This window comes from Mizuhopecten yessoensis, unplaced genomic scaffold, assembly GCF_002113885.1.
Source record: "Mizuhopecten yessoensis strain PY_sf001 unplaced genomic scaffold, ASM211388v2 scaffold8935, whole genome shotgun sequence".
Classification (NCBI taxonomy): domain Eukaryota; kingdom Metazoa; phylum Mollusca; class Bivalvia; order Pectinida; family Pectinidae; genus Mizuhopecten; species Mizuhopecten yessoensis.
In genome coordinates, this window is record NW_018407796.1 from 18,078 (window position 1) to 31,110 (window position 13,033).

The 13,033-nt window shown below is 41.3% G+C and overlaps 1 protein-coding gene across 1 annotated transcript in view; it reads left to right on the forward strand.

Moving 5' to 3' along the window:
* The window catches only part of LOC110456873, a 40,987-nt gene that overhangs the window by 1,937 nt on the left and 26,017 nt on the right, over window positions 1-13,033 (forward strand). Inside the window, exons 2-6 of the mRNA XM_021507898.1 lie at window positions 748-866; window positions 2,630-3,146; window positions 8,790-9,297; window positions 12,284-12,404; window positions 12,628-12,717. Coding sequence (XP_021363573.1) covers window positions 748-866; window positions 2,630-3,146; window positions 8,790-9,297; window positions 12,284-12,404; window positions 12,628-12,717 — 1,355 coding nt within the window. The remainder of the gene's footprint in view (window positions 1-747; window positions 867-2,629; window positions 3,147-8,789; window positions 9,298-12,283; window positions 12,405-12,627; window positions 12,718-13,033) is intronic.

Sequence of the window (13,033 nt, forward strand, 5' to 3'; positions counted from 1 at the left end):
ATGTGTCAGTTATAAACATAACACAGTCTGCCAATGATAACTGGTTTATAAGATTAGAGATCATCATGTGTCAGTTATAAACATAACACAGTCTGCCAATGATAACTGGTTTATAAGATTAGAGATCATCATGTGTCAGTTATAAACATAACATAGTCTGCCAATGATAACTGGTTTAGAAGATTAGAGATGTGCCAGTTATAAACAAAAGGATCCCACTTTCAACAACTCTATGTGTTGATTTTTTTCTTCTGGCATGAATATGTGACTGTTACCTAGCCAGATATTTTACTATTGGAGTTAGAATATTGTACTAAGGCTACAGATATAAAGCATGTCATTTTGTGAAATGTAACAACACCACTTTGAAGGTATTGTTGAATGTTTCAAATTAAAAGAAAGTTTTTAGTAAATGCACCCTTAAACTAATTTGATATACTCCCCAAACACTAAAGAGATAAAAATGAGTGAATTACAAAGAAAACAGAGTGGACACAGAATGTCCTATATCAGTTACATTTGGTTAAAGGTGATGTTCTTGAAACACTTTCTAGTTTTGGTATTAAAATAATTTATATACATATAATCATCATCAATTATAATACTGAGCATTAGCAGGTACAGGTATTAAGAATTAAACATCATTGTAAACTTTGCAATCAAAATATGGCTTTGATTCACAAAAACATGGTATCATATTGTTGACCTTTGATGTCATCAGATTTTGTTTGAAACTGTTGATCACAGTGATGAAGGCAGGAGAGGACTCGGATGTGGAGGAGGATGGAGAGACAGATTTGGGCAGTTTGAGCATCGATGACATCATCAATCACATTGAACAACTTAAAATCAAGGATGAAAAGAAGGTAAACCTTTGTTATAGAGAATGGTCCTGACTCCCTGTGAACATTCAGTCTTGTTTACGTACATATGGATGTGCATGGTACATAGAGTCACCTTACAAGCTTTTCCTAGCTTATTGGTGGTCGATAAAAAAGTCGGGGCTCATAGATTTGATCCCCAATGAATACACATATTTTTTTCCTTACTATTACAAACTGGTGCCCTGGCAAAGCCTTGGTTCTGACTGAAATTCTAAATCTGAGGGTAGAATATCCATATCTCAGATAATTACTAACTTACATAATGATTGGCTCTTTTTCTACCCCAGATTTGGATAAATAACAATATAGACAATGCAAATGCAACATTTAACTAAGCAACAATTCTAGATAATGTATAAAAAAAACTAGAAGTTGTACCTGGAAAGAGCAGAAACAAATATTCTATATTAGTATACCATAGGCACATACTAAATTCTTTCTAGTGTGATATTAATGACCTCCAGGGTAAGTTTGTGCAATAATTCTTATGTCCATGATGTCATTTTCCAATTGCAAGAAAGTCATTGTCAGGGCTGTCAATTTTGACATCATAATGTGACGTCTGATTGTGGTGTCATAATAGAAAATGTCACAGAGTTCACCTATTTGCAGACATAAACCTTTAGGTTTGACATAGATTCTTTAACAGAAGAGTACTTCACATTCAAAGATTGTTTAAACTTTCCTCTCTAAAAACAGTGGCACATCCCTAAAAGGATTTCTCATACTGCTGTTTGTTGTATTATTTTTCAAATACATATATGATCCTGCATAACTTTCCATTTCATATGAAATTTATGAAACAAGTCTAAGAATTTTTCAATTTAGTGAGCCTAGCCTCTGGCGAGCTAAAATGAAAAAAATCATGACAAGTTTCATCAGTTTCATATGAAATGAAAATGAGTGTAAGATCCTTTTTATCACATAATTAAGATTTATGGCATTTATGCATGTAAAACTACAATTGTCATACAACCTCGAAATGTAAAAAGCCTCCATTTTGACTCCATTGAGTAAGTCTGTGACATCATGTACTTGTCCTAGGTGCGGCATCATAATTGGAACTTACAACCAATCACAGGGCTGATGGGTCATATTACATGGGTTAATACGCAAAAATATATGACATGGGTATATTCACTGGATAACACAGTACATTATGTGATAAATGAAATAGTTAATACAAATGAACATGCATACCGTTTTACAACTGACTGCCCAAGATAAACAAAAGTTAGATCTAGTTGAAACTGCACACCAGCACAAACGCTGGCAAAAGTTATTGAATGTTTTGTTTCTACATTGAAGCCATGGTACCCTGTTCTGAATAGCTTTTGAATTTTAGATCCTCAGAATGAGATGAAACCTAAAGTATTTAACCAACCCTATACTTTGTGCATGTTTGTAAAATGCTAGTTGGAAAGTGGGGAGGTGAATAGCTTAGTCTAATGCTCAGTGTGTTACCATTTGGAAAAAAGGTATATACCGGTAGTATATTTTGTAATTATTATCATGGAGTTTATTGTAAGAAATCCCTGATTCGTGATTATATTTATATTTTGTCCTGTAAAATTTTCTTGAATATATTTAATTTGATAAAGTTAAAAAGGTAAATTATATATTGTTTTGATTATGACTACATTCATGTACCTATTTGATTTTTTTTTTTAATTTGAGGAGCTGTGTTTCTTGCTTCATTCTAATGAAATGGTAATTTTATGTAATATTTTTGTTTTATTTTACAGGAAATTTTCACAGCCAGAGGGAAAATAAAAACCGATCAAATAAATGATAGAGTGTATCCCTACCGTAACCACGGGCAGCCTCCCCACAGTCAGCTGTATGGTGGTCATGCCAATCTGCCTGAATACAAATTTCAACCCCACTTTCAACAGCCTTGTCTCAATTCTGATATCATCACTACTCCGTCCTCATTTCGACTGATTACAACTCAAAATTTTACGGAGAAACAAAATCAGTATGTGGAGGGAGTTGATGAAAGATGCCGATTTTGGATGAAACCAAAAGAAGAATTACAGTACTATCAAAAACATGGCCACCCACTCCTTCCTCGTACAGACCCACATAATGGACAATGGGTAGTTGATGGACGTGTCCGAAAGCCAAAGAATTTTGGCGACTCCAAACCTGTAGGAAAAGTTGTGTCGAAGAGAATACAGAAACAAAAACAACCCAATGATTTAACTGTGGCTGACGGCGTGACACTTTTTCCAGATTTTTACTGTGAGGAGGACATGATAGGTAATGAAATAAATCACAAATATCAAGTTTCCTAAAATCTTGATACATAAAAGGCAGTACATCTTAATTGAACTGTCTTATTTATCATATGAGATTTAGTAATACAAACAGGGAGGCAGCACTTCCCAGATATTATCGCTGCCCTCCCAGGATATTGTCACTGCCCTCCCCAGATATTGTCACAGGCCACCCCAGATATTATCACTGTCCTCCCCAGATATTATCACTGTCCTCCCCAGATATTATCACTGTCCTCCCCAGATATTATCATTGTCCTCCCCAGATATTATTACAGTCCACCCCAGATATTATCACAGGCCACCCCAGATATAATCATTGTCCTCCCCAGATATTATCACTGTCCTCCCCAGATATAATCATTGTCCTCCCCAGATATTATCACAGTCCTCCCCAGATATTATCACTGTCCTCCCCAGATATTATCACTGTCCTCCCCAGATATTATCACTGTCCTCCCCAGATATTATCACTGTCCTCCCCAGATATTATCACTGTCCTCCCCAGATATTATCACTGTCCTCCCCAGATATTATCACTGTCCTCCCCAGATATTATCACTGTCCTCCCCAGATATTATCACTGTCCTCCCCAGATATTATCACTGTCCTCCCCAGATATTATCACTGTCCTCCCCAGATATTATCACTGTCCTCCCCAGATATTATCACTGTCCTCCCCAGATATTATCACTGTCCTCCCCAGATATTATCACTGTCCTCCCCAGATATTATCACTGTCCTCCCCAGATATTATCACTGTCCTCCCCAGATATTATCACTGTCCTCCCCAGATATTATCACTGTCCTCCCCAGATATTATCACTGTCCTCCCCAGATATTATCACTGTCCTCCCCAGATATTATCACTGTCCTCCCCAGATATTATCACTGTCCTCCCCAGATATTATCACTGTCCTCCCCAGATATTATCACTGTCCTCCCCAGATATTATCACTGTCCTCCCCAGATATTATCACTGTCCTCCCCAGATATTATCACTGTCCTCCCCAGATATTATCACTGTCCTCCCCAGATATTATCACTGTCCTCCCCAGATATTATCACTGTCCTCCCCAGATATTATCACTGTCCTCCCCAGATATTATCACTGTCCTCCCCAGATATTATCACTGTCCTCCCCAGATATTATCACTGTCCTCCCCAGATATTATCACTGTCCTCCCCAGATATTATCACTGTCCTCCCCAGATATTATCACTGTCCTCCCCAGATATTATCACTGTCCTCCCCAGATATTATCACTGTCCTCCCCAGATATTATCACTGTCCTCCCCAGATATTATCACTGTCCTCCCCAGATATTATCACTGTCCTCCCCAGATATTATCACTGTCCTCCCCAGATATTATCACTGTCCTCCCCAGATATTATCACTGTCCTCCCCAGATATTATCACTGTCCTCCCCAGATATTATCACTGTCCTCCCCAGATATTATCACTGTCCTCCCCAGATATTATCACTGTCCTCCCCAGATATTATCACTGTCCTCCCCAGATATTATCACTGTCCTCCCCAGATATTATCACTGTCCTCCCCAGATATTATCACTGTCCTCCCCAGATATTATCACTGTCCTCCCCAGATATTATCACTGTCCTCCCCAGATATTATCACTGTCCTCCCCAGATATTATCACTGTCCTCCCCAGATATTATCACTGTCCTCCCCAGATATTATCACTGTCCTCCCCAGATATTATCACTGTCCTCCCCAGATATTATCACTGTCCTCCCCAGATATTATCACTGTCCTCCCCAGATATTATCACTGTCCTCCCCAGATATTATCACTGTCCTCCCCAGATATTATCACTGTCCTCCCCAGATATTATCACTGTCCTCCCCAGATATTATCACTGTCCTCCCCAGATATTATCACTGTCCTCCCCAGATATTATCACTGTCCTCCCCAGATATTATCACTGTCCTCCCCAGATATTATCACTGTCCTCCCCAGATATTATCACTGTCCTCCCCAGATATTATCACTGTCCTCCCCAGATATTATCACTGTCCTCCCCAGATATTATCACTGTCCTCCCCAGATATTATCACTGTCCTCCCCAGATATTATCACTGTCCTCCCCAGATATTATCACTGTCCTCCCCAGATATTATCACTGTCCTCCCCAGATATTATCACTGTCCTCCCCAGATATTATCACTGTCCTCCCCAGATATTATCACTGTCCTCCCCAGATATTATCACTGTCCTCCCCAGATATTATCACTGTCCTCCCCAGATATTATCACTGTCCTCCCCAGATATTATCACTGTCCTCCCCAGATATTATCACTGTCCTCCCCAGATATTATCACTGTCCTCCCCAGATATTATCACTGTCCTCCCCAGATATTATCACTGTCCTCCCCAGATATTATCACTGTCCTCCCCAGATATTATCACTGTCCTCCCCAGATATTATCACTGTCCTCCCCAGATATTATCACTGTCCTCCCCAGATATTATCACTGTCCTCCCCAGATATTATCACTGTCCTCCCCAGATATTATCACTGTCCTCCCCAGATATTATCACTGTCCTCCCCAGATATTATCACTGTCCTCCCCAGATATTATCACTGTCCTCCCCAGATATTATCACTGTCCTCCCCAGATATTATCACTGTCCTCCCCAGATATTATCACTGTCCTCCCCAGATATTATCACTGTCCTCCCCAGATATTATCACTGTCCTCCCCAGATATTATCACTGTCCTCCCCAGATATTATCACTGTCCTCCCCAGATATTATCACTGTCCTCCCCAGATATTATCACTGTCCTCCCCAGATATTATCACTGTCCTCCCCAGATATTATCACTGTCCTCCCCAGATATTATCACTGTCCTCCCCAGATATTATCACTGTCCTCCCCAGATATTATCACTGTTCTCCCCAGATATTATCACTGTCCTCCCCAGATATTATCATTGTCCTCCCCAGATATTATCACTGTCCACCCTAGATATTATCACTTTCCTCCCCAGATATTATCACTGTCCTCCCAAGATATTATCACAGTCCTCCCCAGATATTATCACTGTCCACCCTAGATACTATCACTGTCCTCCCCAGATATTATCACTGTCCTTCCCAGATATTATCACTGTCCTCCCCAGATATTATCACAGTCCTCCCCAGATATAATCATTGTCCTCCCCAGATATTATCACAGTCCTCCCCAGATATTATCACTGTCCTCCCCAGATATTATCACTGTCCTCCCCAGATATTATCACTGTTCTCCACAGATATTTATTAGCTGAAAATCAAATCATAATTATAACCATGTATATAGTTGTTGTACTGGGGACGTACTCCCTGGGCCTTAACAAGAAAACTAGAGATCCCTATCATAAAACCATGTATATAGTTGTTGTACTGGGGACGTACTCCCTGGGTCATATCATGGAAACTGTTGAGATACTCACCATGTAACCATGTACATGTATAGAATTGCTAGGCATGAATAGACCCATATGTGCATGCTACCAGGATTTGCTGGGGGTCCAGACCACCTCTAGGTACTTTCTCTCTGGCTTTTAACATGGAAACACTTGAAATGCCCACCCTTTCACAATGCAATACAATTGCTAGTCATGAAACTTCTACGATTGGCACCAGGTTCTAGCCTTGCCCCTCTGTACTCCCTGGGTCTTAACATGGAATAGTTGAAATTTACACCCTATAACCATGTATAAAATTTTCTAAGGCATCAATAGATGGAAACACTTTTGCTACTAGAATTGGCCCTACAGTCTTGCCTTTTCCTTAGTGACTTACTTCATTGGTCATGACAAAAAATATTGAGATCCCCAACTCTATAGCCATACCGAAAATAGCTGGGCAAGATCCCCAACTCTATAGTCATACCGAAATAGATGGGCAAGATCCCCAACTCTACGTGATCACTGGGTTAATACGCAAAAATATATGACTCTATAGCCATACCAAAAATAGCTGGGCAAGATCCCCAAATCTATAGCCATACCGAAAATAGCTGGGCAAGATCCCCAACTCTCTTACCATACCGAAAATAACTGGGCAAGATCCCCAACTCAATAGCCATACCAAAAATAGCTGGGCAAGATCCCCAACTCTATAGCCATACCGAAAATAGCTGGGCAAGATCCCCAACTCTATAGCCATACCGAAAATAGCTGGGCAAGATCCCCAACTCTATAGCCATACCGAAAATAGCTGGGCAAGATCCCCAACTCTATAGCCATACCGAAAATAGCTGGGCAAGATCCCCAACTCTATAGCCATACCCGAAATAGCAGGGCAAGATCCCCAACTCTATAGCCATACCGAAAATAGCTGGGCAAGATCCCCAACTCTCTAACCATACCGAAATAGCTGGGCAAGATCCCCAACTCTATAACCATACCGAAAATAGCTGGGCAAGATCCCCAACTCTGTAGCCATACCGAAATAGTAGGGCAAGATCCCCAACTCTATAGCCATACCGAAAATAGCTGGGCAAGATCCCCAACTCTGTAGCCATACCGAAATAGTAGGGGAAGATCCCCAACTCTATAGCCACACCGAAAATGGCTGGGCAAGATCCCCAACTCTATAGCCATACCGGAAATAGCTGGGCAAGATCCCCAACTCTATAACCACACCGAAAATAGCTGGGCAAGATCCCCAACTCTGTAGCCATACCGAAATAGGAGGGCAAGATCCCCAACTCTATAGCCATACCGAAAATAGCAGGGCAAGATCCCCAACTCTATAGCCATACCGAAAAAAGCTGGGCAAGTTCCCCAACTCTATAGCCATACCGAAAATAGCAGCGCAAGACCCCCAACTCTATAGCCATACCGAAAATAGCTGGGCAAGATCCCCAACTCTATAATCATATCGAAAATAGCTGGGCAAGATCCCCAACTTTATAATCATACTGAAAATAGCTGGGCAAGATCCCCAACTCTATAGCCATACCGAAAATAGCTGAGCAAGATCCCCAACTCTCTAACCATACCGAAATAGCTGGGCAAGATCCCCAACTCTCTAACCATCACGGAAATAGCTGGGCAAGATCCCCAACTCTATAGCCATACCAAAAAAGCTGGGCAAGATCCCCAACTCTATAGCCATCCCGAAAATAGCTGAGCAAGATCCCCAACTCTCTAACCATAACGAAAAAACTGGGCAAGATCCCCAACTCTCTAACCATCACGGAAATTGTGTGAAATTGTTGTGCTCATACATATTCACATGTCTCAGGCTGAGTTTGATTATGAATTTGATCTATGCATATTTATACATGTACACAATTAACGAGACTCAATTACATTCTGATTAGCGATTTGGTTCCTGTTCAGTAACTGTCTTACTAAATGCGTCAATTCAACTATGAAATTCCTTACACATACATGATGACATGTCCTAGAGTGAGTTCCATCCTGAGTGTGATCCGTGCATATTTATTCACTATTAATGAGGTTACAATAGACTACATAATAATAATTCATGTCCTGAAAGCAGGGGAATTTGCTTGTGTCTTTTGGTCTTGTTATATGTACCTGTTCACATTTCCTCTGTAAGTGTACCTGTTAACCATTGACCTTTGACCACTGTTTCCAACGTAGATGGACTAGACCTGGATGAGGACTGCTGCCCAAGGGAAATGCACTTCTCTGAAAAAGCCTGGGAAGATGGCATCCCCAAGTTGGATCTTCCGGCTCGTGATCTCATGGAAATTTTCGAGAATAGTCCAGACAGCCATATCTTATCCAAAGGTGAAAACCTTGGTTACCCCCCCTTGTCACCATTAGGGACTATTCCAAATTATCATCCATCACCAGGTCGCATGGACGAGGTGATGTTTAATCAGGACAGTAATGACAAAGTTTCCAGTCCAGAACAGAGTCAGGACGAGTGTGAGACCACAGAGAACCATTCCAGTCCCTACCCTCCGAGGGCTCCATCTCCTCACAACACGGTCCAGGCTGACATTGAAGTGTGCTCCCCAGCAGAACTCTCTCCAGGGGAGTTAAAACAGCTGGAGCATTTCTCAGAACATTTTAACGATACTTTCACAATGCTGGACAGCGACATGTATTTTGACTGGATTTCCTGTGATATAGATGGGGACAGGTGAGTAGTTAACTGTTGGTGAGTGGTTTACTGTTGGTGAGTGGTTAACTGTTGGTGAGTGGTTTACTGTTGGTGAGTGGTTTACTGTTGGTGAGTGGTTTACTGATGGTGAGTGGTTTACTGTTGGTGAGTGGTTTACTGATGGTGAGGAGTTTACTGTTAGTGAGTAGTTTACTGTTAGTGAGTAGTTTACTGTAAGTGAGTAGTTTACTGTTGGTGAGTAGTTTACTGTTGGTGAGTGGTTTACTGTTAGTGAGTAGTTTACTGTTAGTGAGTGGTTTACTGTTAGTGAGTGGTTTACTGTTGGTGAGTGGTTTACTGTTGGTGAGTGGTTTACTGTTGGTGAGTGGTTTACTGTTGGTGAGTGGTTTACTGTTGGTGAGTGGTTTACTGTTGGTGAGTGGTTTACTGTTGGTGAGTGGTTTACTGTTGGTGAGTGGTTTACTGTTGGTGAGTGGTTTACTGTTGGTGAGTGGTTTACTGTTGGTGAGTGGTTTACTGTTGGTGAGTGGTTTACTGTTGGTGAGTGGTTTACTGTTGGTGAGTGGTTTACTGTTGGTGAGTGGTTTACTGTTGGTGAGTGGTTTACTGATGGTGAGTGGTTTACTGTTGGTGAGTGGTTTACTGTTGGTTAGGAGTTTACTGTTAGTGAGTAGTTTACTGTTGGTGAGTAGTTTACTGTTGGTGAGTAGTTTACTGTTAGTGAGTTGTTTACTGTTAGTGAGTAGTTTACTGTTAGTGAGTGGTTTACTGTTGGTGAGTGGTGTACTATAGGGTGAGTGGGGTACTATAGGGTGAGTGGCATACTATAGGGTGAGTGGTGTACTATAGGGTGAGTGGTGTACGGTTGGTGAGTGGTGTACTATAGGGTGTGTACTATAGGTGAGTGGTGTACTGTTGGTGAGAGGGGTACTATAGGTGCGTGGTGTACTGTTGGTGAGTGGTGTACTGTTGGTGAGTTGTGTACTGTTGGTGAGTGGTGTACTATAGGGGGAGGGGTGTACTATAGGGTGAGTGGTGTACTATAGTGTGAGTGGCGTACTATAGGGTGAGTGGTGTACTATAGGGTGAGTGGGGTACTATAGGGTGAGTGGTGTACTATAGGGTGAGTGGCGTACTATAGGGTGAGTGGCATACTATAGGGTGAGTGGTTTACTGTTGGTGAGTGGTTTACTGTTGGTTAGGAGTTTACTGTGAGTGAGTAGTTTACTGTTGGTGAGTAGTTTACTGTTGGTGAGTGGTTTACTGTTGGTTAGGAGTTTACTGTTAGCGAGTAGTTTACTGTTGGTGAGTAGTTTTCTGTTGGTGAGTGGTGTACTGTTGGTGAGTGGTGTACTATAGGGTGAGTGGCATACTATAGGGTGAGTGGTGTACTATAGGGTGAGTGGTGTACTGTTGGTGAGTGGTGTACTATAGGGTGAGTGGTGTACTATATGGTGAGTGGTGTACTATAGGGTGAGTGGTGTACTGTTGGTGAGTGGTGTACTATAGGGTGAGTGGTGTACTATAGGGTGAGTGGTGTACTATAGGGTGAGTGGTGTACTGTTGGTGAGTGGTGTACTATTGGGTGAGTGGTGTACTATAGGGTGAGTGGTGTACTATATGGTGAGTGGTGTACTATAGGGTGAGTGGTGTACTGTTGGTGAGTGGTGTACTATAGGGTGAGTGGTGTACTATAGGGTGAGTGGTGTACTATAGGGTGAGTGGTGTACTGTTGGTGAGTGGTGTACTATAGGGTGAGTGGTGTACTATAGGGTGAGTGGTGTACTATAGGGTGAGTGGTGTACTGTTGGTGAGTGGTGTACTATAGGGTGAGTGGTGTACTATAGGGTGAGTGGTGTACTATAGGGTGAGTGGTGTACTGTTGGTGAGTGGTGTACTATAGGGTGAGTGGTGTACTATATGGTGAGTGGTGTACTATAGGGTGAGTGGTGTACTATATGGTGAGTGGTGTACTATAGGGTGAGTGGTGTACTGTTGGTGAGTGGTGTACTATAGGGTGAGTGGTGTACTATAGGGTGAGTGGTGTACTGTTGGTGAGTGGTGCACTGTTGGTGAGTGGTGTACTGTTGGTGAGTGGTGTACTGTTGGTGAATGGTGTACTATAGGGTGAGTGGTGTACTATAGGGGAGTGTTGTATTGTTGGTGAGTGGTGTACTATAGGGTGAGTGGTGTACTATAGGGTGAGTGGTGTACTGTTGGTTAGTGGTGTACTATAGGGTGAGTGGTGGACTGTTGGTGAGTGGTGTACTGTTGGGGAATGGTGTACTATAGGGTGAGTGGAGTACTATAGGGTGAGTGGTGTACTATAGGGGATTAATGTATGAAAAGCAAATGCTCCCATTGTCATTGGTAGACTGTGCAGTTGTCTTTAGAATTGACTTGAACATAGGTGGTGTACTGTTGGTGAGTGGTGTCCTATAGGGTGAGTGGTGTACTATAGGGTGAGTGGTGTACTATAGGGGATTAATGTATGAAAAGCAAATGCTCCCATTGTCATTGGTAGACTGTGCAGTTGTCTTTAGAATTGACTTGAACATAGTTTGGAGATTCTGTAGGTTTCATACATGTATATTAAAAGGTCTCCTAGCTAGAAGGCCTCTCCCAGTGAATTATGTGTGCCTATCCACTTGATGGCTGTCCACTTGATGGCTGTCATTCTGTAGCGTTTACTTTTTTGTTGTGTTTTGTTGTATTTTGTGAACCAGCTTTGTTGGTTGGATTTATTTTTCAACAAAGTGGAAGTTTTAGAATAAAAATGATTCATGTAGGGTACATATGTATACCTCATACCGAAGGTATCTGTTTTACTTGGAATGTTTGATATCTCATATATACTTGGATACTAAGGTTTGAACTTTGAATTTTAGAGAAATCTTGAATATCATATATTTTGAATACAACTGGTGATTAGGTTTTGTTGTTGTCCTGCAGGTTATTGTTGTGATTTATTTTTTACACTGATATTTCCTTTGTGACTTGACAGTATACTGCATTCATGCATGATCGCCAAAACGAACACTCAATTCCTCCTGCTGCTGATGGAGTCACTCCTTTCTGAAGGCATCCTCTCCTCCATTATCAACTTACAGAACCAGATGTTAAGGGTGAGTATCACTATTTACCATCATGATTTTACCAATGACTCACATGTTCTTGTCTGATTTTACCTTTAAAACAGCTAAGAATGTGACTATCAAATGTATCACAACAGACTAAAATTTAAACGCTACCAAATTCTTCTTGACAGAAATAAATGCAGGCTGTCTTAGAATTGACAGAAAGGTTAAAATATCTGAATGAAACTAAATAGTGCTTTTCTATTGACAGACGGCGTTGTTCCTGGCAGTTATGGAAAATAATGTGGATATTGTCCAGTATCTCCTGAACAACAATGCTGACCCCAACATACAGGGAAAGGTATTAACATGGTCCAACTATAAACAGAAACAGAACTGTCTGGTCTAACATGATCCCACTGTACACATAAACCAAAGTATGAGTGTCTCACTGTACACACAAACCAAAGTAAAATTGTCCCACTGTACACACAAACCAAAGTATGATGGTCCTGTTTACACAAACCAAGGTATGATGGTCCCACTGTACACACAAACCAAAGTATGAGTGTCCCACTGTACTCACAAACCAAAGTATGATTGTTTCCAACACACACAAACCAAAGTATGATGGTCCCACTGTACACACAAACCAAAGTATGAGTGTCCCACTGTAC